General features: G+C 49.0%; 3 protein-coding genes across 4 annotated transcripts in view; 1 reads left to right on the top strand and 2 right to left on the bottom strand.

Annotated features, from left to right (window-relative positions):
- Window positions 1-23641, top strand: part of LOC122386498 (polyamine-transporting ATPase 13A3-like) — a 96479-nt gene that overhangs the window by 7264 nt on the left and 65574 nt on the right. Inside the window, exons 4-7 of the mRNA XM_043375746.1 lie at window positions 211-361; window positions 710-844; window positions 3723-3789; window positions 5242-5396. Of these exons, the coding sequence (XP_043231681.1) occupies window positions 211-361; window positions 710-844; window positions 3723-3789; window positions 5242-5396 (508 nt within the window). The remainder of the gene's footprint in view (window positions 1-210; window positions 362-709; window positions 845-3722; window positions 3790-5241; window positions 5397-23641) is intronic.
- Window positions 7131-10420, bottom strand: LOC122386501 (procathepsin L-like). Its single transcript, XM_043375750.1, has 5 exons — window positions 10337-10420; window positions 8726-8858; window positions 8342-8512; window positions 7928-8160; window positions 7131-7724 (listed from the first exon to the last, which is right to left on the bottom strand). The coding sequence occupies exons 2-5, from the start codon at window positions 8855-8857 to the stop codon at window positions 7298-7300; spliced, it is 963 nt and encodes a 320-aa protein (XP_043231685.1). The 5' UTR covers window position 8858; window positions 10337-10420; the 3' UTR covers window positions 7131-7297.
- Window positions 16024-22963, bottom strand: LOC122386499 (procathepsin L-like). 2 transcript variants are annotated; one of them, XM_043375748.1, is made up of 5 exons: window positions 22335-22963; window positions 20186-20322; window positions 18323-18493; window positions 17920-18158; window positions 16024-16615 (listed from the first exon to the last, which is right to left on the bottom strand). In XM_043375748.1, the coding sequence occupies exons 2-5, from the start codon at window positions 20315-20317 to the stop codon at window positions 16186-16188; spliced, it is 972 nt and encodes a 323-aa protein (XP_043231683.1). In that variant the 5' UTR covers window positions 20318-20322; window positions 22335-22963; the 3' UTR covers window positions 16024-16185. The 2 variants fall into 2 exon arrangements, with proteins under 2 accessions (XP_043231683.1, XP_043231682.1); XM_043375747.1 differs by having other exon boundaries at window positions 20186-20326; window positions 22335-22479.

The raw sequence follows: 23641 nt of genomic DNA, 5'->3' as shown, positions 1-23641 counted from the left end.
TGATGAGAGCTTTCGATTGGCGTTTGAATTTTCCAAATCGGACCATTAGTTCGGGAGATAACAGGGGGGTAAAATTTACCCCCCCCCCCAGCCCCGCGCGTTCGGCTGGAGACCCCAGCCCCGCGCGGGTTAACTGCGATTGACTGAAAATTGAAATACTTCCTTCCTATGCGCCACCGACTGAGCTCCTGATCTGCGACTCTGTTCCAGTTTTCTGCAGCCCGATACGCTATGTTCGGAGTTATGCACCGACCTCGACACGGGTCTCAGCCGCGAGGAATACCTGCGTCGATCTCGTCTGTTCGGCGAAAACTATATAAAAATAAAGGCCCCGTCAATACCCCGTCTTATCTACGAACAGGTCGGTGGGAACACATCACAGCAAAACGTTAATGTGCAGAAACTAAGTCGTGCAACAGTGACAGTTTAAGCTGGAACCATAAATATCCGTGCACTATCTGTCGTATAATGAATGTCAGACAAAACCCTGCTCTCAGCAGAGTGGGGTCGTTTTCGCCGTTTGTCAAACTTACTTTGCATTAGCTTCCATAGCATTTTGATAATGGCACGACCGACGTTAATTTAGGCTTCGATACCATTTGATCCCTGTATGCTGTTTTGGCAGGGCGTGAACCCGTTCTACATTATGCAGCTGTACTCGCTGCTGCTGTGGTAGGTACTATTTGATCCCTGTATGCTGTTTTGGCAGGGCGTGAACCCGTTCTACATTATGCAGCTGTACTCGCTGCTGCTGTGGCTGTTCAGCGGCTACTGGGAGTTTGCCATCGCCCTAATGGTGACCGCTTCACTGTCCATCAGTCTCACCGTCTGGGAGTCCCGACGGGTGAGTGTAGGTACTCTGTGGAGTGTCTGGGAGACGGGAGTGTCTGTGGAGTGTCTGACAGTGTCTGTGGAGTGTCTGCTGACTGTATGCGAGTGTCTGTGGACTGTATAGGAGTGTCTGTGGACTGTGTGGAAGTGTCTGTGAACTGTGCTGTCTGGGAGCGTCTGCCGACCATGAGTCCCACCGGGTGAGTGTACTCTGTGGATTTTCTGCGGGCTGTGGATTGTCTGGGAATGTCTTCTGAGTGTCTGGGATTGTCTGTAGACTGTGTAGGCGTGTTTGTGGACTGTCTGGGAGTGTCTAGACCGTCTGGGATTTGGTACTGTCTAACGAGTGTCTGAGAGTGTCTGTGGACCAGGGGCCCGGGAACGATTTTCAAGTTGGGGGGGCGAGCCTAAAATACCTGACATGATGCATATGAAACAGTGGCGTAGCTAGGGGTCTAAGGGGACACTAAAGCATCGGGATAAAGGGGACCCTCGGGTCCGAGGGGCCCTGCGGCGCCATTTGACCGCTGTGGGTTAACGATGGCCATATTTCTACTCAGAAGGGCCCCATGGGGCTCGTCAGAGCACCTCATGGGCCCTAAATAGCCACACTAAGATCTCCATAAGGGTCCGACGCCGGCGTCTGAGGGCCTCTTGCGGCTTTTATGGACACCTCGGTGATCTCCAAAGGCCCGTTACTGGCCTCTGAGAGGTCTTACCGGCCTATGAAGTGCCAGTTCTATAAGGGGCATTTCCCGCCGGTGCATGGTCCCACACTTAATTTTCTGAGGGCCCCATAACGGCAACTGTGGGGCCCTCGTCGGCGCCTATGAGGGCCGGTCTCTAAGGACCCCACAGGACTTCTGCCGGCGTAAGGTCCCCTTGCCGGTCACTGAGACTCCCTGCCGGCTTGTAGAGAGTTCGCGTCAGCAGCACTAAAGGCCCCACACCCGTCTGTAACGGCCCCACACCAGCGTCTATGAGGATCCACAGCAACGCCTGTAAGGACCCTCATCGGCGCCTCTGAGAGAATCACACTAGCACCTCTGAGCGTCCACACCGGCACCTGCATGGCGGCCCCACACCAGTGCCTCTAAAGGCCCCTTACCGGCGGCTCTGAGGGCCCTACGCCGGTGATTCTGAGGGTGCTATCGATAACCGAAGGCACCACACAAGCCCTTAGTGTCGCTGAGCTTTAATCCCATACCGGCCCTCCGAGGGCGCCACGTCAGTGCACTCATTGCCCCACACCCCTCCATCACATCCGGAGCGGGTAAACTGTGTTATACCTATAATAGCAACGATTTTACCACCTTGTACGTTATGTATTTCTCAAAGTTGACTCAAGCTGGTGCAGTATAAAATCTGGCCTGCCAAACTTATGGCCACGATCAGGCCCAAATCAAAGCGGAATGACAATAGTCAATAGCAGATGTTGTCAAATCGATGCCTACTGTATCAGCAGAAACCATTCAGATGGCAAGGAAAATGCCATGTGTTGATGCGTAGATGTATAAAGGAAACAAGAAGGAAAAAAGTCCGGAAAAGGGAGGAAAGATCTTTTCTCGCTGCCTCAATGTTGAGGGGCCGCCGCCCCCTCGGCTCTCAAGTTGGGGGGGGGGGGGGCAAGCGCCCCCGCTGCCCCCCCTGTTCCCGGGTCTATGCTGTGGACTGTATAGGAGTTTTGTGGACTGTCTGGGAGTGTCAATAGACTGACTGGGAGTGTCTGCTGACTGTATGAAATATGTAGTCGGATGGTACCTCGTACTTTGTCATGGATAACTCGCGTAAAGAGTGACGAACATCGATGAACGCCTAGTAGGGGAGATCCGTGTAAGACGCCCAGGGTCGGTAAGAGGCCCCATCGCTTTTTTTACCAAACCAATAATGTTATTTATTTTTTAATGTTCTTGTAAAGCAGAAGCCCTCTTGAAACAACAACTCACGAAACCTGAGGTATCAGGTGCGTCGCAGCGACTTTTGGTAAGCCTGTTTCTGTTTTTGCCCCTTTACTTGCTAGATATATGCATCTTTATCACCCTTATATATCTGAAAAAAAAAACAATGGCTATCAAATGCAATCTTTTCTCATCGAAATTGTCATATGTTAGCTTCAGAATAGACCATGTTCTGGTGCGCTGCAAATGTCTCATAAACCATAAATATTGTGGACGTTAAAACACTGTATTTTTTTAAGAGGCCCTCCCTTCGAGGATGATAAAACGCCCCCCGATAAAAAAACGCCCCCGATGCTAAAACGCCTGCACCTGCGGCAGGCGTGGCATTCTTTTTTCAAGGAGTTTGTTTTTGTTTCTTTTTTCTGTTTCTTTTCTTAGAGGTTATAGGTACAATTTTCGTTGGTCATCAGCGTTTGGTTGTGCTAGTTTTCGCATTGTTCGAGCGCTTTGGAAGTGTTATTGGTTTCGATAACACCGTATTTGCTTAGCTTTTCGAAATAAAAGGCCTTGCAGCTGTGTTCGCAAAGCGTCTTTTACAAGTCGACTTGACTTTTAAAACGCCCGAGGGGGGGGGGGCGTCTTACCATACCCATAGTGTAAGAGGCCCTTTTGCAACTTTTTCCAAAATGTTAAAGTTTACGGTTTGTGTACCCCCTAGATTCATTTTGAATGCAAATATGTATGGGAAAATGATGCATGCTCACAGCGCATGCACACGTTAGCGCTTAAATATTATCAGTTGTCTAAAAATAGTAACTGAGCTTAAGGGGGGGCCTCCTGCACCACTCTCCCCTACCCTCATTTTTGTCAATTTTACATCATACTCTGAAAAGTTCACTCTGACCCCAGTGACCTTTAGCCTGTGACCTGCTTCTACCAAGACTCGAGAATTTTCGTTTAACTGCAGTGCCCTACCTCTGCGCTGCGTTACAGCAAACTCTGGCCCTGCGCAAGCACATCAAGTCCCACATGAAGGTGGTGACAATGCGAAACGGAGAAGGTGAGCGATCGGCTCAAAGCCTATATCCGCCAGGAACGTCAAATCGTAGTTACGGTAACCGCCGCAAGGTTGTGCTGGTGGCGTGCGCCCTAGGCCACGCCGCAGCTGTGCGTGCTCGCTCAACTGATTAAGCTCTGGTTTTGAGAAACCAAGTTATACTGATCAGCTGATTGTTAAAACACATATCCCCACTTTGTTTGTAACATTTATTACTGTTTGTAAATCATTTTGACCTCGTGTTATTTTGTATATTTTGTTTAGTGTCAGTTCAGTTTAGATCGTGTTTTCAGTGTACGAGAACCATTGGCTGTGTCCCCCAGCAAAAGTTCGTTTACTGGCTCTGTAACCGGGGGATGGCTGACCCCAATGTGACCACGACAACTGCCCACTGTGACTGACCGTGGTGCCGCGGACACTACTGTGTCCATCTGCTGTCCACTGTGTCCATCTGTCCCTACTGTGTCCATCTGCTGTCCACTGTGTCCATCTCCTGACCCTACTGTGTCCATCTGCTGTCCACTGTGTCCATCTGCTGACCCTTCTGTGTCCATCTGCTGTCCACTGTGTCCATCTGTCCCTACTGTGTCCATCTGCTGTCCACTGTGTCCATCTGCTGACCCTACTGTGTCCATCTGCTGTCCACTGTGTCAATCTGCTGACCCTACTGTGTCCAGCTGCTGACCCTACTATGTCCATCTGACCCCACTGTGTCCATCTGCTGACCACTGTGTCCAGCTGCTGTCCACTGTGTCCAGCTGCTCTCCACTGTGTCCATCTGACCCCACTGTGTCCATCTGCTGACCCTACTGTGTCCAGCTGCTGTCCACTGTGTCCAGCTGACCCTTCTGTGTCCGTCTGCTGTCCACTGTGTCCATCTGCTGCCACTGTGTCCATCTGCTGTCCACTGTGTCCATCTGTCCCTACTGTGTCCATCTGCTGTCCACTGTGTCCATCTGTCCCTACTGTGTCCATCTGCTGTCCACTGTCTACATCTGCTGTCCACTGTGTCCATCTGCTGACCCCACTGTGTCCATCTGCTGACCACTGTGTCCAGCTGCTGTCCACTGTGTCCAGCTGCTCTCCACTGTGTCCATCTGACCCCACTGTGTCCATCTGCTGACCCTACTGTGTCCAGCTGCTGTCCACTGTGTCCAGCTGACCCTTCTGTGTCCGTCTGCTGTCCACTGTGTCCATCTGCTGCCACTGTGTCCATCTGCTGTACACTGTGTCCATCTGTCCCTACTGTGTCCATCTGCTGTCCACTGTGTCCATCTGTCCCTACTGTGTCCATCTGCTGTCCACTGTGTCCATCTGCTGTCCACTGTGTCCATCTGCTGTCCACTGTGTCCATCTGCTGACCCTACTGTGTCCATCTGCTGTCCACTGTGTCCATCTGCTGACCCCACTGTGTCCATCTGCTGTCCACTGTGACGGTGCCGTGTCGACTGGCAGCGCTGGAGATGTCGTCCCGCGACCTGGTGCCCGGCGAGGTGCTCCAACTGCCCGCCGACTGTCCGTTCTCGCTCGACTGCGACGTGGTCCTGCTGCGCGGCACCTGTGTCGTGGACGAGTCCACCCTGACCGGCGAGAGTCACCCGCTCTATAAGGTCAGTCACCCGCTCTATGGTCAGAGTCACCCGCTCTATAAGGTCAGAGTTATCTAGTCTATGGTCAGAGTCACCCGCTCTATAAGGTCAGAGTCACCCGCTCTATAAGGTCAGAGTCACTCGCTTTTAGGTCAGTCACTCTCTGTATAAGGTCAGGTCGGAACCCAGTGTACAAGATCAGATCTCCCGCTCCATAAGTTAAGACGTCCAAGTTCCCTGCTCTATAAGGTCAGGTTCTCCGGTCTCCCGTCCTAAAAGGTCAGAGTTACCGCTGCAAGAGCTCAGAATCTCCTTCCTCACCAGGTCACATCCTCTTGCTGTAGGTATAGGGCATCAGTCCCCGCTCTATAAGGTCAGAGTCACCCCCTGCATATGTTAAGAGTCAGGTCGATTCGACCTTACGTGTCTCATTCGAAGCGTCTCATCGAGACGCTTCGAATGAACTATAAATTAACCCTCGCCAGCCGAGGGGGGGGGGGGTGCCGCCCCCCATAGGGTTTTTTTTCGCGATAGCTCCGAACACGCTGGCGATAGAGAGCTGAAACTTGGCATACCTGACCTTTGATTTAAGCCGGATCTTTTGACACCAACCGCATTTTTGGATCAGGTCAGGTCACTGACCTATGACGTCATAAGTGAACCTCTGCACGGTCTTCAGATGTCGCAACTTCGCAACGCCCTCACTGCCAGAGGAGATGCCACAGGGAAATGAAACTTGCAGGATCTAGTATCCATTACGAGTCTCACAACTTTTATATCTCGGATTTTTCCTAAAGGTGATATGAGGTCAGGTCATTTTTGTGACCTCACCATTATACCTAAGTCAATGGGGAAAAATGAAAACTGCTATTCTGGCGCCGGGAACGATCTCCAACTATCTCAAGCACACAGAATCGTGATTTGATGCACTCCTTGCAAGGTTAGATGCGTCACTTTTGCAATGTTGACTTTGCGTGACGTCATTTATGACGTCATCAAGGTCATATTAGTTTTTCGTCAATAACTCTTGATCTAATTGAGCTAGCGAGTCGGGAAAGCCACCAATGGACTCAGGAAGGCCTGCCGAATCGAATGGTATGCGACATGACCTCTTTCGACCAACTTCGTGACCTGGGGGTGCTGACCTGACCTTGACCTGAGGTCAACACCCCAAGTTGACCTGACCCGGTCAAAAAGTATATCATTCGACGCGCCTGAGCAAGGCGAACACGATGCTGCCAAAATTGGCGCTCTGCGGCCGTTTTTTGCGAAGTTATTCACCAAAAACTGAACCGTACCTTGGGGCACTTGACCTGACCTCAGAGGTCACCGGTTGACCTAGGACCTTAAAATCGGGTACCAATCTCTGCGTCTCGTAACGGCGCACACGCTCGTTTTTTTCCGCGACGCGCTAGCTCCACCAGGGGCGAAACGGCGAGGGGGGGGTCGTACCCCCCCCCCTCGGCCGGCGCGTATGTAGAAAACCAATAGGTCCGGCGAGGGTTAACCTGAAAAACTTAACTTCAAAATTGGTCTCAGGCAAGGTTAGTCTGGTTAGCCTTGATCCATTTTGTCGGATCCATGCACATGCCTGATTGTTAGTGCTAATTCCCTCATGCAATAACCCGGGTTCCAAACTTCTAGGATATAAACGGTAGAAATTACAAATTCAAGAACAGCAGCCCAATTTTACCATACCTATAATACAATTTTGAAATGTCTGTACAGAAACAGAATACTCGTAGACACACACGCAAAAAAAACGCTTGTTTAGCATCTGGTTTTGATGCACTTTCACATGGGGCTCATGTAAACAGTGGAAAGTAAATAGCCGGATTAAAACAAATGCGAAGTAACTTAATTAAATTCCAGGGGCTGCTGTCAGGACACACAACATACAGCATCTTTCAGCGCATGGTAATCTACACAATAGGGTAAGAGGCAGTGGTGGCGATGCCGCACTGGTTGTCGGCGTTCCTGCTCATCATGATGTAGCCGTCCATGCCCCAGTCGGTGTTCCACGAGTTCTTGACGAGCCAGTAGTCCTGGCCGTTCTCGGTGCCGTAGCCGACGGCCAGTACGGCGTGGTCCAGGCGCCAGGTCGAGCAGTGTGGCTCGTTGTACACACCGCCGGAGTACAGCTGGAAGGAGTGGTGCGACGCGTCGATCAGGACGCCCACGGGGCCGACGGTGGCGACCGCGTCCAGCAGGTCGCTCTCGCTCTCCGAGGGAACGTCCACGTAGCTGGTCAGGGTGACCACGCTGTTCCCGCTGACTGAGCACGTGCCGTCCCGGGCCGTGTACGGGTAGGAGTCCTCCGATTCAATGCCGCCATTGTTGATGATGTAGCTGTCGATGTGAAAATGCGCGATGTCAGGCTAGAGAACAATGGGTTTTACTCTACTAATTACTACAGTGGTTATAAACGCACGCAAGATTTATCTGCCTGCAAGTAAGAACTGTTAATATTGTTTTTAATATTGTTTAATATGTGCGTACCACGTTCTGCAACGTTTTTTTCGATTTGTTCATGAGTTATCGAATGGACTTGCCTGAGCGAGGTGTCGATCCAGCCGCCGTTGCAGCCAAAGTTTTCGGTGGAGCAGTCGACCAGCTGCTGCTCGCTGAGCGAGACGAGCGAGTTGCCGGCCAGCGCCCAGGCACCTTCCACAGTGCCGGTGGTGGCGAACGACCAGCACGAGCCGCACTGGCCCTGGTCCTTGACCGGCGTCACCACACCTGCCTCGCGCCAGTCCACAGACTCAGGGGCGGCCTTTCCGGAGTGCTGTAAAACACATGGAGAAGCTCCGATATTATTATTCTGACTTTGACGAACCACTCTACCGCTGTGAGCTTTATTGAGACTCGGGCAGCGAGCGCTGCTGATGGTCGGAATCGTGCTCACTTTAGGTATACACTTTCTAGTTCGGAAAGTGTTAATGCTGTTTTGCATCTTGATGCCTTACCTTGTGGATGGCATGCGGCCTAGTGCTGCCGATTTTCACACCCTTGAAGATGCGAGAAAACTCTTCCGTGGTGAAGTCCGCGAACTTGTTGAGGGCCAGGGTGTAGGTGTGCTTTCCCTCGGCGTACTCCTTCATGTGCTTGTCGACCAGAACCTTGTTGTCCGCGTACACCTAAGAAGGCGCAACAGATCAGTGTTAGAGGTAGTTCCATGCTGCTTAGGGTTCATGGCGGTACTTCTCACTGTCGTCTTTTGTCTCTGAACCAGAAGAAGATATAATGGAACCATGTTTGTTTTGAGAGAAAAAAAAAAACGGAAAAGCTGCGGCGCTGCCAACTTATCATGAGTCTGCATACATATTGTAGGTACATCAGTTCAGCATTACCTTCATCCTGTAGAACTCCTCGATAGGGTTGACGTAGGACTTGTCATGTTTCTGCTTGAAGGCCTCCCACTCTGTCCTGTCCACGAACGCCGAGGCGGCGCCCACCAGCAGCGCGACCAGCACGATCTTCATGCTAAAAGGAATTGAATTTCCTAGGTATTTTATATAACAAGCATAGTTTAAAAAAATCAAACCTATTTCAAGCAAATGGTATTTCATATTTAACCCTCGCCGGCCGAGGGGGGCCGCCGCCCCCCCCCAATAGGTTTTTTTTTCGCGATAGCATCGATCGCGCTGGCGATAGAGAGCTGAAACTTGGCATACCCGATCTTTGATTCAAGCCAGATCTTTTGACACCAATCGCATTTTCGGGTCAAGTCAGGTCACTGACCTATGACGTCATAAGTGAACCTCTGCACGGTCTTCAGATGTCGCAACTTCGCAACGCCCTCACTACCAGAGGAGCTTTCACAGGGAAATGAAACTTGCAGGATCTAGTATCCATTACGAGTCTCACAACTTGTTTATCTCGGATTTTTCCTAAAGGTCATATGAGGTAAGGTCATTTTCGTGACTTCACCAATCACCATTATAAGTCAATGGGGAAAAAATGAAAACTGCTATTCTGGCGCCGGGAACGATCTTCAACTATCTCAAGCACACAGAATCGTGATTTGATGCACTCCTTGCGAGGGTAGGTGCGTCGCTTTTGCAATGTTGACCTTGCGTGACGTCATTTATGACGTCATCAAGGTCATATTAGTTTTTCGTCAATAACTCCCGATCAAATTGGGCTAGCGAGTCGGAAAAGCCACCAATGGACTCAGGAAGACCTGCCGAATCGAATGATATGCGACATGACCTCTTTTGACCAACTTCGTGACCTGGGGGCGCTGACCTGACCGTGACCTGAGGTCAACATCCTAAGTTGACCTGACCCAAATAAGAAGCATATCACTCGACGCGCCTGAGCGAGGCGAACATGATGCTGCCAAAATCGCGGCTCTGCGGCCGTTTTTTTGCGAAGTTACTCACCAACACCGAACCGTACCTTGAGGCTTTTGACCTGACCTCAGAGGTCACCAGTTGACCTAGGACCTTAAAATCGGGTTTTAATCTCTGCGTCTCGTAACGGCGCACACGCCTGTTTTTTCCACGACGCGCTAGCTCCTTCAGGGGCGAAACGGCGAGGGGGGTCGTAGGTACCCGCTCCCCCCTCGGCCGGCGAGTATGTAGAAAACCAATATGTAGGTCCGGCGAGGGTTAACAATGTTTCATTACCCAATGGTATTTCTATTAACGAACTTCGAAGAGAAGACTTAAGAGAAATGGCTATAGATAAAATACAAAGCAAGTTACATTCAGGACTCTTTATCAATCAATCGATGACTATAATAATAGAGTCGTACTCGAACGTACCCAGACTGGAAATTTTGTCATTTTCTTTTGGTCTTACTTGAGGATTCATGCTCAACTAAAATATGCCGTATTCTTCATGGGAGTTTTCCTTCCGCGTCTCTTCCTTACGACGCTTAACACTTCAAGAAGAGTACAATTCAATTCAACGCTCATGACTCCAGGTTAGGTAATGCAAATCAGGCCAGTTCTTACCTGAGTTCGAGAAGTTCGTCAGTCGGATCTACAGAGGTAGCAGACGAGACTGGAGTATTCTTGGTCAGAATTTATGAACAGTCTGTTATCTGATAGGTGAGCGACACTCTGAATAGTTCCCAGGAGTGGCCTTGCTTTTCCCACGGGCGAAGGTTGAGGGCAAAGAAGTCTAGGGAAAATGGCATCTGGCGGAGTGAGTGCATTGGTAAGTCACGGTGCATACTCAGTACTCACTCAGTACTTACAGGGTGGAAAGTAATTACGCGAACATGTATTTTCTTACAATTTCGCCCGTCAGTGGAGATTTTGTATGAGCGCGGGCTGTTATGGAACATGACTGGTCGTGTTTGTTGTCGCCTCATCTAACAAAAGTGACCTTACTTTGAAAAATGACTTGGAAAGTCTACAACACCTCTCGGCTTCGAGTGGTTCTGACGCCATACGCTGCTCAAGACCAAAATGGGCAAAGAGCTCAATTTGAAGTTGCCAGGGAAAGCGTTTGTGATTATTTTGGCTGGATTGGTGCGGAAGGGACTCGGAACGGTCTCGGCACCAGCATTACTCAATTACACCTTTGGTTGAAGCATAATAAAACTTAAGAGGACTTAAAAAGCAAAGCCGTTGGCGGCAGTAAAACCTCGGCGAATTCAGGCGCCGAATGGGTGGTCACCATTTCCGCGACCAAACGACAACAGTCGACCCGAAAACAGGCGAAATGGTTTACTTTGGCCGGGTACCCGATCTAAGATATCACGATTCATGCATAAATCCGTGAAAATTCGAAAATCAAGCCGTACAAACAATCGAGATGGCCAAAATTCATGAATTAACAGCAGGATTGTCAATTTAAGTTTTCTAAAGACCGCCAAACCTGAACAGAGGAGGACAGGCAGCTGGCTTTGTGGTTGGGTGAGACATCTTCGAAGCTATTTCATCCGTCAAACCTGCAGAACAACGCGTTGGGGGCTGCTGATGCGTCCGACGTCCCGCCCGTCCCAACCTTCAAACATCCGGCAAAGGAACACACATCAGCGTGTTATGAGCGCCCGGATGGTGTCAGAATTGCATGTAGTGACCAACAAGGCCACCAAAAATAAAGTATACAACTAGTGGAACATCCTTCCAGACGAGTCTCTTTATCTAATCCATCAATGCACCAAAAGGGGCAAAATGATTGAGCGCACTTTTGTGCCCGACGCAAAGAAACTCTTCTTCATGATTGATAAAGTCCTTCCTCTCACGGCCAAAAAGACGCAAGACTGGTGCTTTGAGAACCCGTTCTTCTTCTGGGCATATAATGGTCAATCTGGGAATAGCCCAGGCCTCAATTTGATCAAAAATATCCAGGCGACTCTTCAGGAGAGCGTCTAAGAGCTGCTAGTAGCCACCAACATCGATTGCCTCACCAGACAGCTCCAGGAGGCGTGGACTAAGCTTTGGCCAACAGTGCTTGACATGCTCATGTCAATTATGCCTGAACGCCTTTGTCAGTGTATTGCACATAAATAGGAATATATGAAAAGATGAAATTTTCATGTTACCGCCGCTTTTCCATTGCTATAAGACGAAAAAGTATGTTCGCGTAATTACTTTCCACCCTGTACCTGCGGCCGACCTTGTATTTCTCTTCAAAACTGACCTCAAACATTGCACCTGTTGGGGTCTTAACCCTCGCCGGCACAGGCCATTTTGAGTCCTTCGACGGCACAAGGGGGGGTTGGTACAACCCCCCTCGCGTTTAGCCCCTGATTGAGCTAGAGCAGGGGCGGGCAAACTTTTGGGAGCGCGGGCCGGGTGTTGCATTTGTGAGCAACTGGGGGGCCTGAGTGCTAAGCTCGCCAGAGTTTCGTTTGTCAATGACTAAAATGGATGCTATGTTGCTATGACGCGACTGACTAACGACGGGCAATGACTGTCTCATGACAGAGACAAATACCTATAGTTACACTTACAATCGAATGACTTTTGACCCATGACAACCGTACTAAAAATCAAGTCTGCTTTTGTAAAATGCACAGACACACTAGGAATCATAGAAATAACGACTCAACTTATTTGAGAAGTACCTCAAGAAGTTGGAGACGGCGGGCTACCTTGATGTTTGTGTTTAGTTTCTTGGTTTATGCCGCAAAACTTTTCTCGATCGTAAGAAGACAAAATACCTTGTGATTCACATGCTATTTGTATTGACACGATACTCCACGTCACTCCCTTCATGCTGTCCTAGAAAGGTACCGGAATGCGTCCTTCGATTCCGCACCCTCGTTTTTAGTGCGAAGGGTGGTGCTGCTTCCTGCCGTGAAGAAGCCCTTCGACATTCGGCGCCACAGATGTCGTCGAGCTCAGCCTGAGGACGTCATTCAGGTGACGATCAGACAGTCTGGATCGGAGGCGGGACTTCACGTACTTCATTTTGGAGAACAGCTGTTCGCAGCAGTACGTGCTACCGAACATGGCAGCGATGCGTTGGACGTGCGATATGTAGTTGGGGTATCCGCCAGTGGGGATAATGACATCGCGGAAGAAGGGCAGAGGCGAATAGGTTCGGAACTTTCCTCTGAGTTCATCACTGCTTTGGAGTTCCACCGACTCTCTCAGGGATACCGGCGCTTCGTCGACACTGAAGTCGAACGGTGCTGTCACCAGCTTGAAGTCGGTAGCGAGCTCCCGAACGCCAGCGAAGCGGTTCGTAAACTCCTGGCGCAGAGTGGCAAGAGCAGCGGCACATCCGTCGCGGTCGACATCTTCCGCAGCACAGGTGGCCAGGCGAGGGAAGTGGTCAAGCTGTCCTCGATCTACCTGGGCTTCCCACAGACGCAGCTTCACCTCGAAGGCAGTGACATGCGCATACATGTCGGGGAGCAGAAGATCCTCTCCTTGAAGTTTTGTGTTCAGCGTGTTCAGATGGGATGTGATGTGATGTCCGTGAGCAGTGCCAGGTCAGCCAGCCACCTGGAATCACTGAATTTCTCGGCGTATGGCGAACTTTTTCATGTAGGAAGCTCGTGATGTCCTGCCTGAGCTCCCAAACACGGGACAGCATGGCGCCGCGACTCAGCCAGCGTACCTCACTGAAGAACAGCAGGGTGTCGTGGTGCTATTGCTACTGAACTCGGATGAACCATAATCCTAAACTGGGCTTCCATAGGGCTCGCGGGCCGGATTGCAATGCTGGCTGCCTATCCAGGCCGCGGGCCGGACGCCGGAGCTTGGCGGGCCGCATCCGGCCCGCGGGCCGGACTTTGCCCGCCCCTGAGCTAGAGCTTCGCGGATAAAAACGAGCGTGTTGCCCGTCACGAGAGGAAGCCAATGATACCCAATCTTAACCCTCGCCAGCACAGGGGGGGGGGGGGTTGATGCAACCCCCCCTAAGGTTTTTCGCGAATAACTCGCGTAAAAAGCGGCCGATCGCGACGAAGCTTTCAGTACCCTCGCATTGATCAATTTTACACCTACCCTGAAAATTTCATGACCCTGACGCCAATGACCTTTGACCTGTGACCTCTTTTCCGTGACCATGTTTGGCCGAAATCACGATTCGGCGTATATCGGCTCGCATTAGCCGCGCGTTTGCAAGCTTTTCGTGGTTTCAAACGTTCAAACATGTGAGTTGATGTTGCTCCCATACATTAGGGTGGGTTTCAAGGTCACCTGAAGGTCAGGTCAGGTCATTGGCCTTTGGTGACCTCGGGTGACCTCGGTTCACTTTTTCGAGTTTTACATGTTTCTAGGCTAGTTTTTGGAGCTGAATTCGAATTTAGCAACCATTTGAACATTTACGAAGTAGTTTTGGTGCCTTCGTAACATGTTACGAAGCTGTCAGAGGCGGTTGACACGTATTACGAATACCCGTCACAACCCCTACCGGTTGACCTGACCTGATCTGACCCGACCTGGTCTAAATGCTTAAAGACATCATCTCTGATCAAAACTAACACGATATTCGTGATCAGCACCCCGGAAAACCACATAGCAGCCACACTTTACGACTTTCTAACAGGTCCCGATTTTCCCGGTTTTCGGGTCATTGACCTGACCTGGAAGGTCACCCGATGACCTAGGACCTTAAAATTGGGTATCATCGGCTTCCTCTCGTGACGGGCAACACGCTCGTTTTTTCCGCGAAGCTCTAGCTCGATCAGGGGCCAAACGCGAGGGGGGGGGGGTCGTACCCCCCCCCTTGTGCCGTCGAAGGACGCAAAATGGCCTGTGCCGGCGAGGGTTAAGGTCCTAGGTCATCGGTTGACCTTCCAGGTCAGGTCAATGACCCAAAAATCGGGAATATCGGGACCTGTTTGAAAGTCGTAGTGTGGCTGCTAAGGGGTTTTTCCGGGGTGATGATCACGAATATCGTGTTAGTTTTGTTTGAAATTGTTTTAACGGACTTTCACTGGGTAGTGGGTACAAGTTATTATTGGTCCCCGGTACTCCGACTTGTATTGAAAAGTCTTCGATGGGGCACACATAGGTTTAAAAAAACCTATGTGTGCCCCATCGAAGACTTTTCAATACAAGTCGGAGTACCGGGGACCAATAATAACTTTTACCCACTACCCAGTGAAAGTCCGTTAAAACAATTTCAAATAAGCATTTACCTGGGTATTAACTATTAAGACATGACTCTTCAGTGTTAGTTTTGATCACATATGATGTCGTTAAGCGTTTAGATCAGGTCGGATCAGGTCAGGTCAGGTCAACCGATAGGGGTCGTGACGGGTATTCGTAGTACCTGTCATCCGCCTCTGACAGCTTCGTAACATGTTACGAAGGCACCAAAACTACTTCGTAAATGTTTAAATGGTTGCTAAATTCGAATTCAGCTCCAAAAACGAGCCTAGAAACATGTAAAACTCGAAAAAATGAACCGAGGTCACCAAAAGTCAATGACCTGACCTGACCTTCAGGTGACCTTGACACCCACTCTAATGCATGGGAGCAACATCAAATCACATGTTTGAACGTTTGGGACCACGAAAAGCTTGCAAACGCGCGGCTAATGCGAGCCGACATAGGTACGCCGAATCGCGATTCCGGGCAAACATGGTCTCGGAAAAGCGGTCACGGGTCAAAGGTCATTTAGGTCAGGGTCATGACATTTTCAGGTTAGGTGTAAAATTGATGCGAGGGTACTGAAAGCTTAGTCGCGATCGGCCGCTTTTTACGCGAGTTATTCTTGAAAAACCTTGGGGGGTTGCATCAACCCCTGTGCCGGCGAGGGTTAAAACTAAGTTCTTGAGGGCGTTTGCTGTAGTTCAATATTTTGCATCAAAATCGGCCGACATGACGTCACTCTGACGTCATTTCCGGCAAAACTATGGTAGCCAGAAAGTTGAAATTTTAACACAAGGTGTCGAATTAATGCCGCTGAGGGTACCACAAGTGTCGTGTTGATCCATCAAACGGTTTAGAAGATATTGCCGAACAACGGGAGGGGGGGGGAGCTCTGTAGAGCTCTCCCCCAGTCATGCGCGTGTTAACTAGCTTTCGCCTTTCCACGCAAAAGGTATATTGATACGATATTTTTTTTTTGATTGCCCAAAAACGCATTCCTAGGGAGTAAAATAAAAAATGTTTCGGAATTTGAGGCAGCGCTCGTTGGCGCCCCTCTCGACTCGCCTTCTGTCCTGTCAACGTGTAGGTACCTAAAGCAAGCGCGTGTTGTTATAATGCAGAACCCAAACAAAAAATAACGGCACGTGACGTTTATTAGATGTGACAGCAATTAAAAACAACATAGGAACAAAAAGGCTGATCTGACCAATATTCTTATAAGGAACATAGACATTTTAGGTTAGATGGGCTAGAATCTATACAGGGCACATGACGTTGTGAGAACAACCGTAGATTTTCTACACAACAGGATAGGAGGCCATGTCAGCGATACCGCACTGGCTGTTGGCGTTCCTTCTCATCTTAATGTAGCCGTCCGCTCCCCAGTCCGTGCCCCACGAGTTCTTGACGAGCCAGTAGTCCTTCCCGTCCTCGGTGCCGTAGCCGACGGCCAGGGCCGAGTGGTTCTCGTAGGTGGCGGAGCACCCCGGGTCGTCGTATACGCCGCCCGAGTACATCTGGAAACCGTACCGAGTCGCGTCGACCACGACCACCACGGGTCCGGCGGTGGCGACGGCGTCCAGCAGGTCGGTCTCGCTGCCCGCGGGAATGTCCACGTAGCTGGAGAGTGTGGCCACCGAGTGCCCGGTCGCCTTGCACCTGCCGCCATCGCTGGCCGTGTACGGGTAGGAGGCGTCCGACTCGATGCCACCGTTGTCCTTGATGTAGCTGCCAATGTGGTAGAGCATCGAGTTATTGCGAAAGTACAAAAAAAGACACTGACTTCTCATTATATAAATGAGACATTTGCTCGACTTGGGTTCAGTAGCCCCAGCATCATCTGTTGTCGAGATCGTACGGGGATTCTGCATCGCCTGATTTCCACAACTACCCAAAATCGCCTTCTTGGATGGGGAAAGTCAGTTAACACTTAACAGTTAACTAAGACTCGATACATTTTTGGCAACTATTCGGGAAAGATTAGGGATGCTAGAAAAATCATAAGAAAAATAATCCGTAACTCGTAAAATGTCACAGCATCATTGAGCGACAAAGAACCGTGCAATGAAAAGATACTGTATGACCTGTGTAGCAGACTTCGTCTCTAGATGAGAAAAGTGTAACTTCTACTAGTCTTTATCAGGGCTACGAGTCGGAGTCGGAGTCGGCTCGACAGTTTTGCTCAGACTCGAAATCGGAGTTGGAGTCGCTGAAGTCGTACCGACTCTGACTAGGTAGTCGGAGCCTACATGCATAGCATTGCTCGCTGCTGAAAGTCATGTCCGTTGCCTGTTTCAAACATTTTGTTCATTGGCCTTTTTAAGTCTGATTTTGTCCAAGCTAAAGTCATTCGTATGCTTTGGACGAAAGGTTTTAGCATTAGAATCAGACGAAGGTGGCTGCGCAGTGCGCCTCAGCCTACGGACATGACTGTTTTATCCGCGATTTATTCAGTTTATTTGCGATTGAAGACCTTGAATTGCGGAAGAGATTATTTAAGATAATATAAGAACAAATCATATCGGACATGAATTTAGCTAATGTTTATGTTTTTCGGAGTTGTTCAAGAGGATAAGTACAAATATTACATTTATTCAGATATTTCGGTACTCGTTGTGGTACCTTCATCGGTGAAATGGCGCACACGTGGCATATGTGAATTTCAAAAATTCATTGAAATGAACGTGTGCGCCATTTCACCGATGAAGGTACCACAACGAGTACCGAAATATCTGAATAAATGTAATATTTGTACTTATCCTCTTGAACAACTCCGAAAAACATAAACATTAATTACATATAGTCCTGAGGAAAAGTTTTTTTTTTTATCATGACACTCAAGTCATATCTCATGAATTTAGCTATCATGATGTGCGCGCACTTAAAGAGAGAGATCTAGAGTCAGAGCTGGAGTCGGAGTCAGCGGAGTCGAGGTCGATTTGTAGAAGGCTTAATCGGAGCTGTAGTCAGTCTCGGAAAAGCGAACGACTCGGCAGTCCTGGCCAGTCAGTTCCGGCGCCGCCTGAACTCGCCTGAACGAGGCGTCGATCCAGCCGCCGTTGCAGCCGTAGTTGCCGTAGTCGCCGGAGCAGTCCATCAGCTGCTGGTCGCTCAGGGAGACCAGCGGGTGGCCGGCCAGCGCCCAGGCGCCCTCCAGCGCGCCCGTCACCGACATGGCCCAGCACGAGCCGCACTGGCCCTGGTTCTTGACGGGCGTCACCACGCCGTGATCGCGCCAGTCCAGCGACGAGGGCAGGCTCTTGGCAGACCGCTGAAACCAGCTGCTGGTGACTTTCAAGCCTACTTTCTCTCGCTCTTCGCTGTGCAAGCGCTAATACTGAATACATTGTATAGCTAGTGCCACGGACAGTGATTATTGTCTAAACAGCTAAATCCGTCCTATTCACCTTATGTCCTTGGCACCCTATACCTTACCTTGTGGATGGCTTGAGGCCTAGCTCCTCCTATTTTCACTCCCTTGAAGATGCGAGAAAACTCTTCCGTGGTGAAATCTGCAAACTTGTTGAGGGCCACGGTGTAGGTGTGCTTTCCCTCGGCGTACTCCTTCATGTGCTTGTCGACCAGAACCTTGTTGTCCGCGTACACCTAAGAAGGCGCAACAGATCAGTTCTTAGGTCTTCGATAAAGAGTTGGTAGTATGTAGTACATTAACCCGCGCACCGACGGGGGTCTGCGCCAACTTCGCACCGACGGGGGGGGGGGGGGGGGGGGGGGGGCGGATGACCGCCCCCCCCCCCTGAGATCTCGATAACGAAGCAAGATAGCGACAAGCGGTAAACGGCATCGGATACGCACGGCCAAGATCTACAATTTTTACTAAGGTCATTTTCAGGTCAGGTCAAAGATGACGTCACAGGGGTCGAAAAAGTCAAAATGGTGGCGCTAGATATGGAGAGAGTTTTTCTCGAATAACTTTCGAATTAGTCAAGATAGGAACAAACTAAGGGCATCATCGTGATCCTCTCGTCAATCCGCATCGAATGATATATATATGTTGACCTCGAAAGGTCAAGGTCAAAGGTTGACCTCAGGTCACGTGACCTCACGTGACCTCATCATGTATATCATTCGATGCGTCTTGACGAGCTGAACACAATGAGAACATCCACGCGTTTGTATCTTGTTCCTGTACGGAGTTATTGGCCAAAAACCTTTGGTGACCTTTGATGACGTCACATGACCTCACAGCTGCCCAACAGCAAAACAGACCTCAAGGTAGTGAAGATTGATCGTATATGAAGTCATGTATGGTATATGGGGCCATTCCGACCCGTTTTAGTGGTAAAAACAGGGAGTTGATTTTTCCCCCATTGACTTATAATGTGGGGAGGTCGCGAAATTGACCTGATCTTAGGTCACCGATATCAAAATTCCGAGATATACAGATTGTAGCTACTAATGACCTAATAATATCCTGCGACTTTCAAAGGCCTCCGACATCTACTGTAGCTCTGGCACGGTGACAAAGTTGCAAAAAAGTGACTTGAGGTTGGGTCATTCAAAGTGACCTGGTGACCTGACCTTTAAAGGTAGGAGGTTCAAACTTGCACACCATGTGTAAAATTGATGAGGTTATAGTCATACCAAATTTCGCGGCGCTACGCGGCGCGGTTTTCCCGCTATTCGCGAAAAACCTCAGGGGGGGGGCGGATATCCGCCCCCCCCGTCGGTGCGAGGGTTAAAAGCAAATTGAATAACAGTGTTGAGTGTAAACTATTGCGTAGGTTTCCGACATCCTTGGACAAATGGCTGGCCTGGACATTTTTGGACGAACGTCGACGTAAGCATTGGACATTGGACGGACATTGGACATACATTTTCTAAAACTGACACCGCTAGCTGCTACCAATGCCATAGCTCTAGGACCATTTCAGGTAAAGTCATATGTAAAAAAAAGAACTAAAACCCCAGCTCGGGGTCGTTGACCTGCCCCCTGGCCTCAGGTCATCATTTTTGTGCATTTCCCCCAGGCCATATGCCACAAACCGTGCTCGTAAGCTGCCTTTATCTCTAAAACTAGGTATTGTTGACAGCTATCTGAAGCTCACATCTGTGACGTCGAACTTTACCGTGCAAGAGTCTAGAAAAATCGACCCTGTGACGTCCTCAAGGAGTTATATTCAAATTTTTTACTTCACAAGATGGCGATAGACCCGCAAGAATAAACTATAGTAGTGAGGGATAACTTTTTTTGCAACGCTGCGCATCGCTAGCTTGTTAGAATTTGATATTACCTGTTATGACATATTGACTTTGCTGTTGTCCAATGAAGATTACCTTCATCCTGTAAAACTCCTCTATGGGGTTGGCGTAGGACTTGGCATGTTTCTGCTTGAAGGCCTCCCACTCTGCCCTGTCCACGAACGCCGAGGCGGCGCCCACCAGTAGTGCGACCAGTAGGAACTTCATGGTGTCTGGCTAAAAAGACTTCATTGAAGTTAAATATTCACAAAATACCTAACATTCATATGCCAACATTTTTCACAGGTACACATACCTTGGGGAGACCGGGGAGAAGTGGGACATTATTTTGACGTCAACTTTGAAAAAGTCGTAAAAATGGAATATTTAACCCTCGCCCATGTAGGGGGGGGGTTGGTGCAACCCCCCCCTGATGTTTTTCGGAAATAGTGCAAAAACGGCGGCGCGCAGCGCCGCCAAATTTTGGGTACCTTATGGGGCAAACCTTGCGCATCTTTTGATAAAAAAATTTGACCGGGTCATGTCAGGTCACGGAGTTATGACGTCACAAAGGGAACAGCCTCCGGCCGGATTTTCACAAACTGAGTGCCAACGCCTGAGGTTTCCTGCCGGTGGTACGGACATCGGTTGATGGATCGTGATGAAACTTCCCATGCATGTTGGGGCAAGTATTGGCTATCATATGGTATAAGAAACTTGACCGGGTCAGGTCAGGTCACGGAGCTATGACGTCACAAGAGGAACAACGTCCGGTACTATTTTTGAAAAGCGCCCGAACCACTATTTTGCTAATTCTTGTCACCTCAATGGGAATATGCAGCAATATTAGCTTCTATAGGGAGCAAATGGACCTTCCAAATCCAAAAATACAATCAGATTTCAAAAATTTTAATTTTGATTTTTCGAATTTCTGCCGCCGACTGTGACCTTGCCGACTTCCGGCGCTCCCAACGCGCCATTTTTAGAGCTAGGGAAACGAAATACATACCAAACGATAGAGAATTGATCAAGGAACACGATAGTGAAGGTTTCAAGTCGATATCTCCCACCGTTTTGCCGCAATCGCCGCGGAAAGTTGAAAAAAGTCTATTTTTCCGAAAATTTGACCTTTGACCGGTCAAAAGTAGGTCAAATGTTGACCTAGGACCAAAAAATATACCACCAATCGCGAGATCTCGGCAAGAGCAATCCGTTGGTCTTTTCCGCTAAGCTCTACGACGCTCCGTTTTCAAACGCCAAGGGGGGGGGGTCGCACCAACCCCCCCTGCATGGGCGAAGGTGGCAGATCGCCGTTTACGGGCGAGGGTTAAGATTTAAGTAAATTGATTGCATTTACTGGTAAACAGTTTATTTCTTCTTCATTCTTGACTGTTTTTATGCGTGTTTGTTCACGTGTTACTTCTCAAATTTAAATTTTAGGAAAGGTTGACAACTGGGACACGTCCAGGAGAAGTGGGACAAATGATGGGGAGAACTGGGACTGGTCAAGAAATGTGATTGAAATGGAATACAATTAAAATTTGCTGACTCATCACGAAGAAGAACGTAATTAAAAACTGACACTTCAAGAAATCACCTCGACTATCTTTTTTTTTTTAACTACACTGACAGCACTGAGTATCCTGGAAAATTTTCCTATGCATTTGCATGCGGGAGAACTGGGACAAGGTTTAGGCAAGTTGTCCCAGTTCTCCCCAAGTCGTCATTTTTATTTACACTGCTCTTCCACACAAAAGTATAACAGATACATAAAACATGTTTCTGCATAATTAAGATGACTTCACTGACATCCAAAGGTGAACGGCGTGAACATTTCACATCGCTGAGTAAACGGCAAATTGAATTAGAGTACAATGCCAAAAAATCACATTTAGACCCCAGCTCAATATCTCAGAGACAGGCTACCGGAAAAGGAAACCGCTTGGTTGTGACGTGCCCCGACTAAATTCATGAAAAAATATGCAAAAACAAAATTGTTTGTCCACCCAGTCACACAGATATTGAAGGTGTCCCACCTCTCCCCCGTCCCAGTTATCCCCACTCTCCCCTACGTTCCGCGGCATGTTCTCACATTTACGTGTGCTTAGACATAGGTTAAATTGGTATGCACTTATACATACTTATGATATCCGTATTTCATGAACAGTGTGCATTGAGTTTGCATGGATTTAGACCACGGCTGGGTGCATACACGTCTTTTAAGTGTCGGTAAATCTTTACTTACCGGAGCGATCCCTCGGCTGGCTATGTGGCTAAACTTTAGCTGTGCCAGTGGCCGTGCTGTCTGAGATATGACCACCGCTCGCCCTGATAAAAATATGTTCCACTCCCATGGGCGGCACTCAAACAGTGACTTAGGAGCTGCGGAACGTGACAGCTGTGTGCAAATGTGCACGACACGATGACAATTTTTGTCAGAATAATTTCACTCTGATTTTGGCCTTGGTCTGATATTTTGCACTTTCAATACGTGAGTGTTCCGTTCCAAAATCAGTAGCTTTTGATGTGAAAATGATAACATGCCAAAATTGTATTGGTTCTTTTAGTTTACCAAATAGACATAAAGTAGACAAGCTCTCGACGACATTGGCATTGTGGCGCGCTAGCGCCGGTAATTTAGCTGCGGCGTGTCCGCCCAGCCCGGCCGCCCTTTGCGCCGCCAATCGCCGCCTCGCGCAGTGTTTACTATTTTATCATGAACGTTTGTTTTCCTGCTTTATATTATTGTAAATTCGTTATTATCGTCACTTCTGTTTTATAGTTTTCAACCGTATTTAATATTTGTCCTTGCTTTAATTTGTTGTAATTTCTAGATTGACTTTTCGCCGTTTCTATATGCTCGATTCGTTTTTGATTATGTAAAAAAGTGTTTTAATTTTTGGCTGTGTAGTTCCGCCCCCGTTTACTTCCTGTTCGTTTTGATCTCTATGGCTTTTGGCACGTGCTCTCAGTTAAAATATAAATTTAGTATCGTACGCGGAGTGTCAGAGAGGCTGAGTATTTCGACGAGTTCCTAGTTTTATTTCTCACGTTTTTCTCCCAGTTTCAACCCATATCTAACCATCGTTTCACTGTTTATTTCGTTCTTTCATTGTGGGTAATTTCCTTTCTTCCGAACACGCACCTATTTAACCTGAGACCCACATTCTGGTGACCCCGACGTGATTTGAAGTGATGAGTTTAACCTGTTGATATATCCTGTGCTTTTGTTGCCATTTTTTTGTGCTTTTTGTTGCTAACCTTGACCTTGCCTACCTACTCGTCATGCCTCACTCTGATGATGTGCTTGTGGCTGAGTCCCTGGCCCTGCCTTCTGCTGTTGGTGCTGTTTTCGCACCCGTGTGCAGCCTGACAAACCAGCTGTCTCGCACTTCCGCTGAGCAGCCTCCCGCCGTCAACCAGCACCAGCAGCAGGACGAGGCGACCAGCAACAAGCCGACACGACCCTGCTGCACAGGATGACGACCCTGCCGCGCAGGACGCAGCCGCCCCTCCTGGGGCCTCTGTCAAGCCGCACCTGGCAGGAGCTCC

Source organism: Amphibalanus amphitrite, unplaced genomic scaffold (genome assembly GCF_019059575.1).
Source record: "Amphibalanus amphitrite isolate SeventyFive unplaced genomic scaffold, NRLGWU_Aamphi_draft 000254F_arrow, whole genome shotgun sequence".
NCBI lineage: Eukaryota > Metazoa > Arthropoda > Thecostraca > Balanomorpha > Balanidae > Amphibalanus > Amphibalanus amphitrite.
Note: the sequence above shows the minus strand (reverse complement) of the source record. Positions and strands in the feature narration are given on the sequence as shown.

Coding starts and splice junctions, on each gene's coding strand:
- LOC122386501 (XM_043375750.1), bottom strand. CDS start 8,857: ATGAAGATCGTGCTGGTCGCGCTGCTGGTGGGCGCCGCCTCGGCGTTC. Junction 8,513..8,725: donor AGGAGTTCTACAGGATGAAG/GTAATGCTGAAC, acceptor GCGCCTTCTTAG/GTGTACGCGGACAACAAGGT. Junction 7,725..7,927: donor TGGATCGACACCTCGCTCAG/GCAAGTCCATTC, acceptor TCACATCGACAG/CTACATCATCAACAATGGCG.
- LOC122386499 (XM_043375748.1), bottom strand. CDS start 20,317: ATGAAGTTCCTACTGGTCGCACTACTGGTGGGCGCCGCCTCGGCGTTC. Junction 18,159..18,322: donor GGCCTCAAGCCATCCACAAG/GTAAGGTATAGG, acceptor AGCTGGTTTCAG/CGGTCTGCCAAGAGCCTGCC. Junction 16,616..17,919: donor TGGATCGACGCCTCGTTCAG/GCGAGTTCAGGC, acceptor CCACATTGGCAG/CTACATCAAGGACAACGGTG.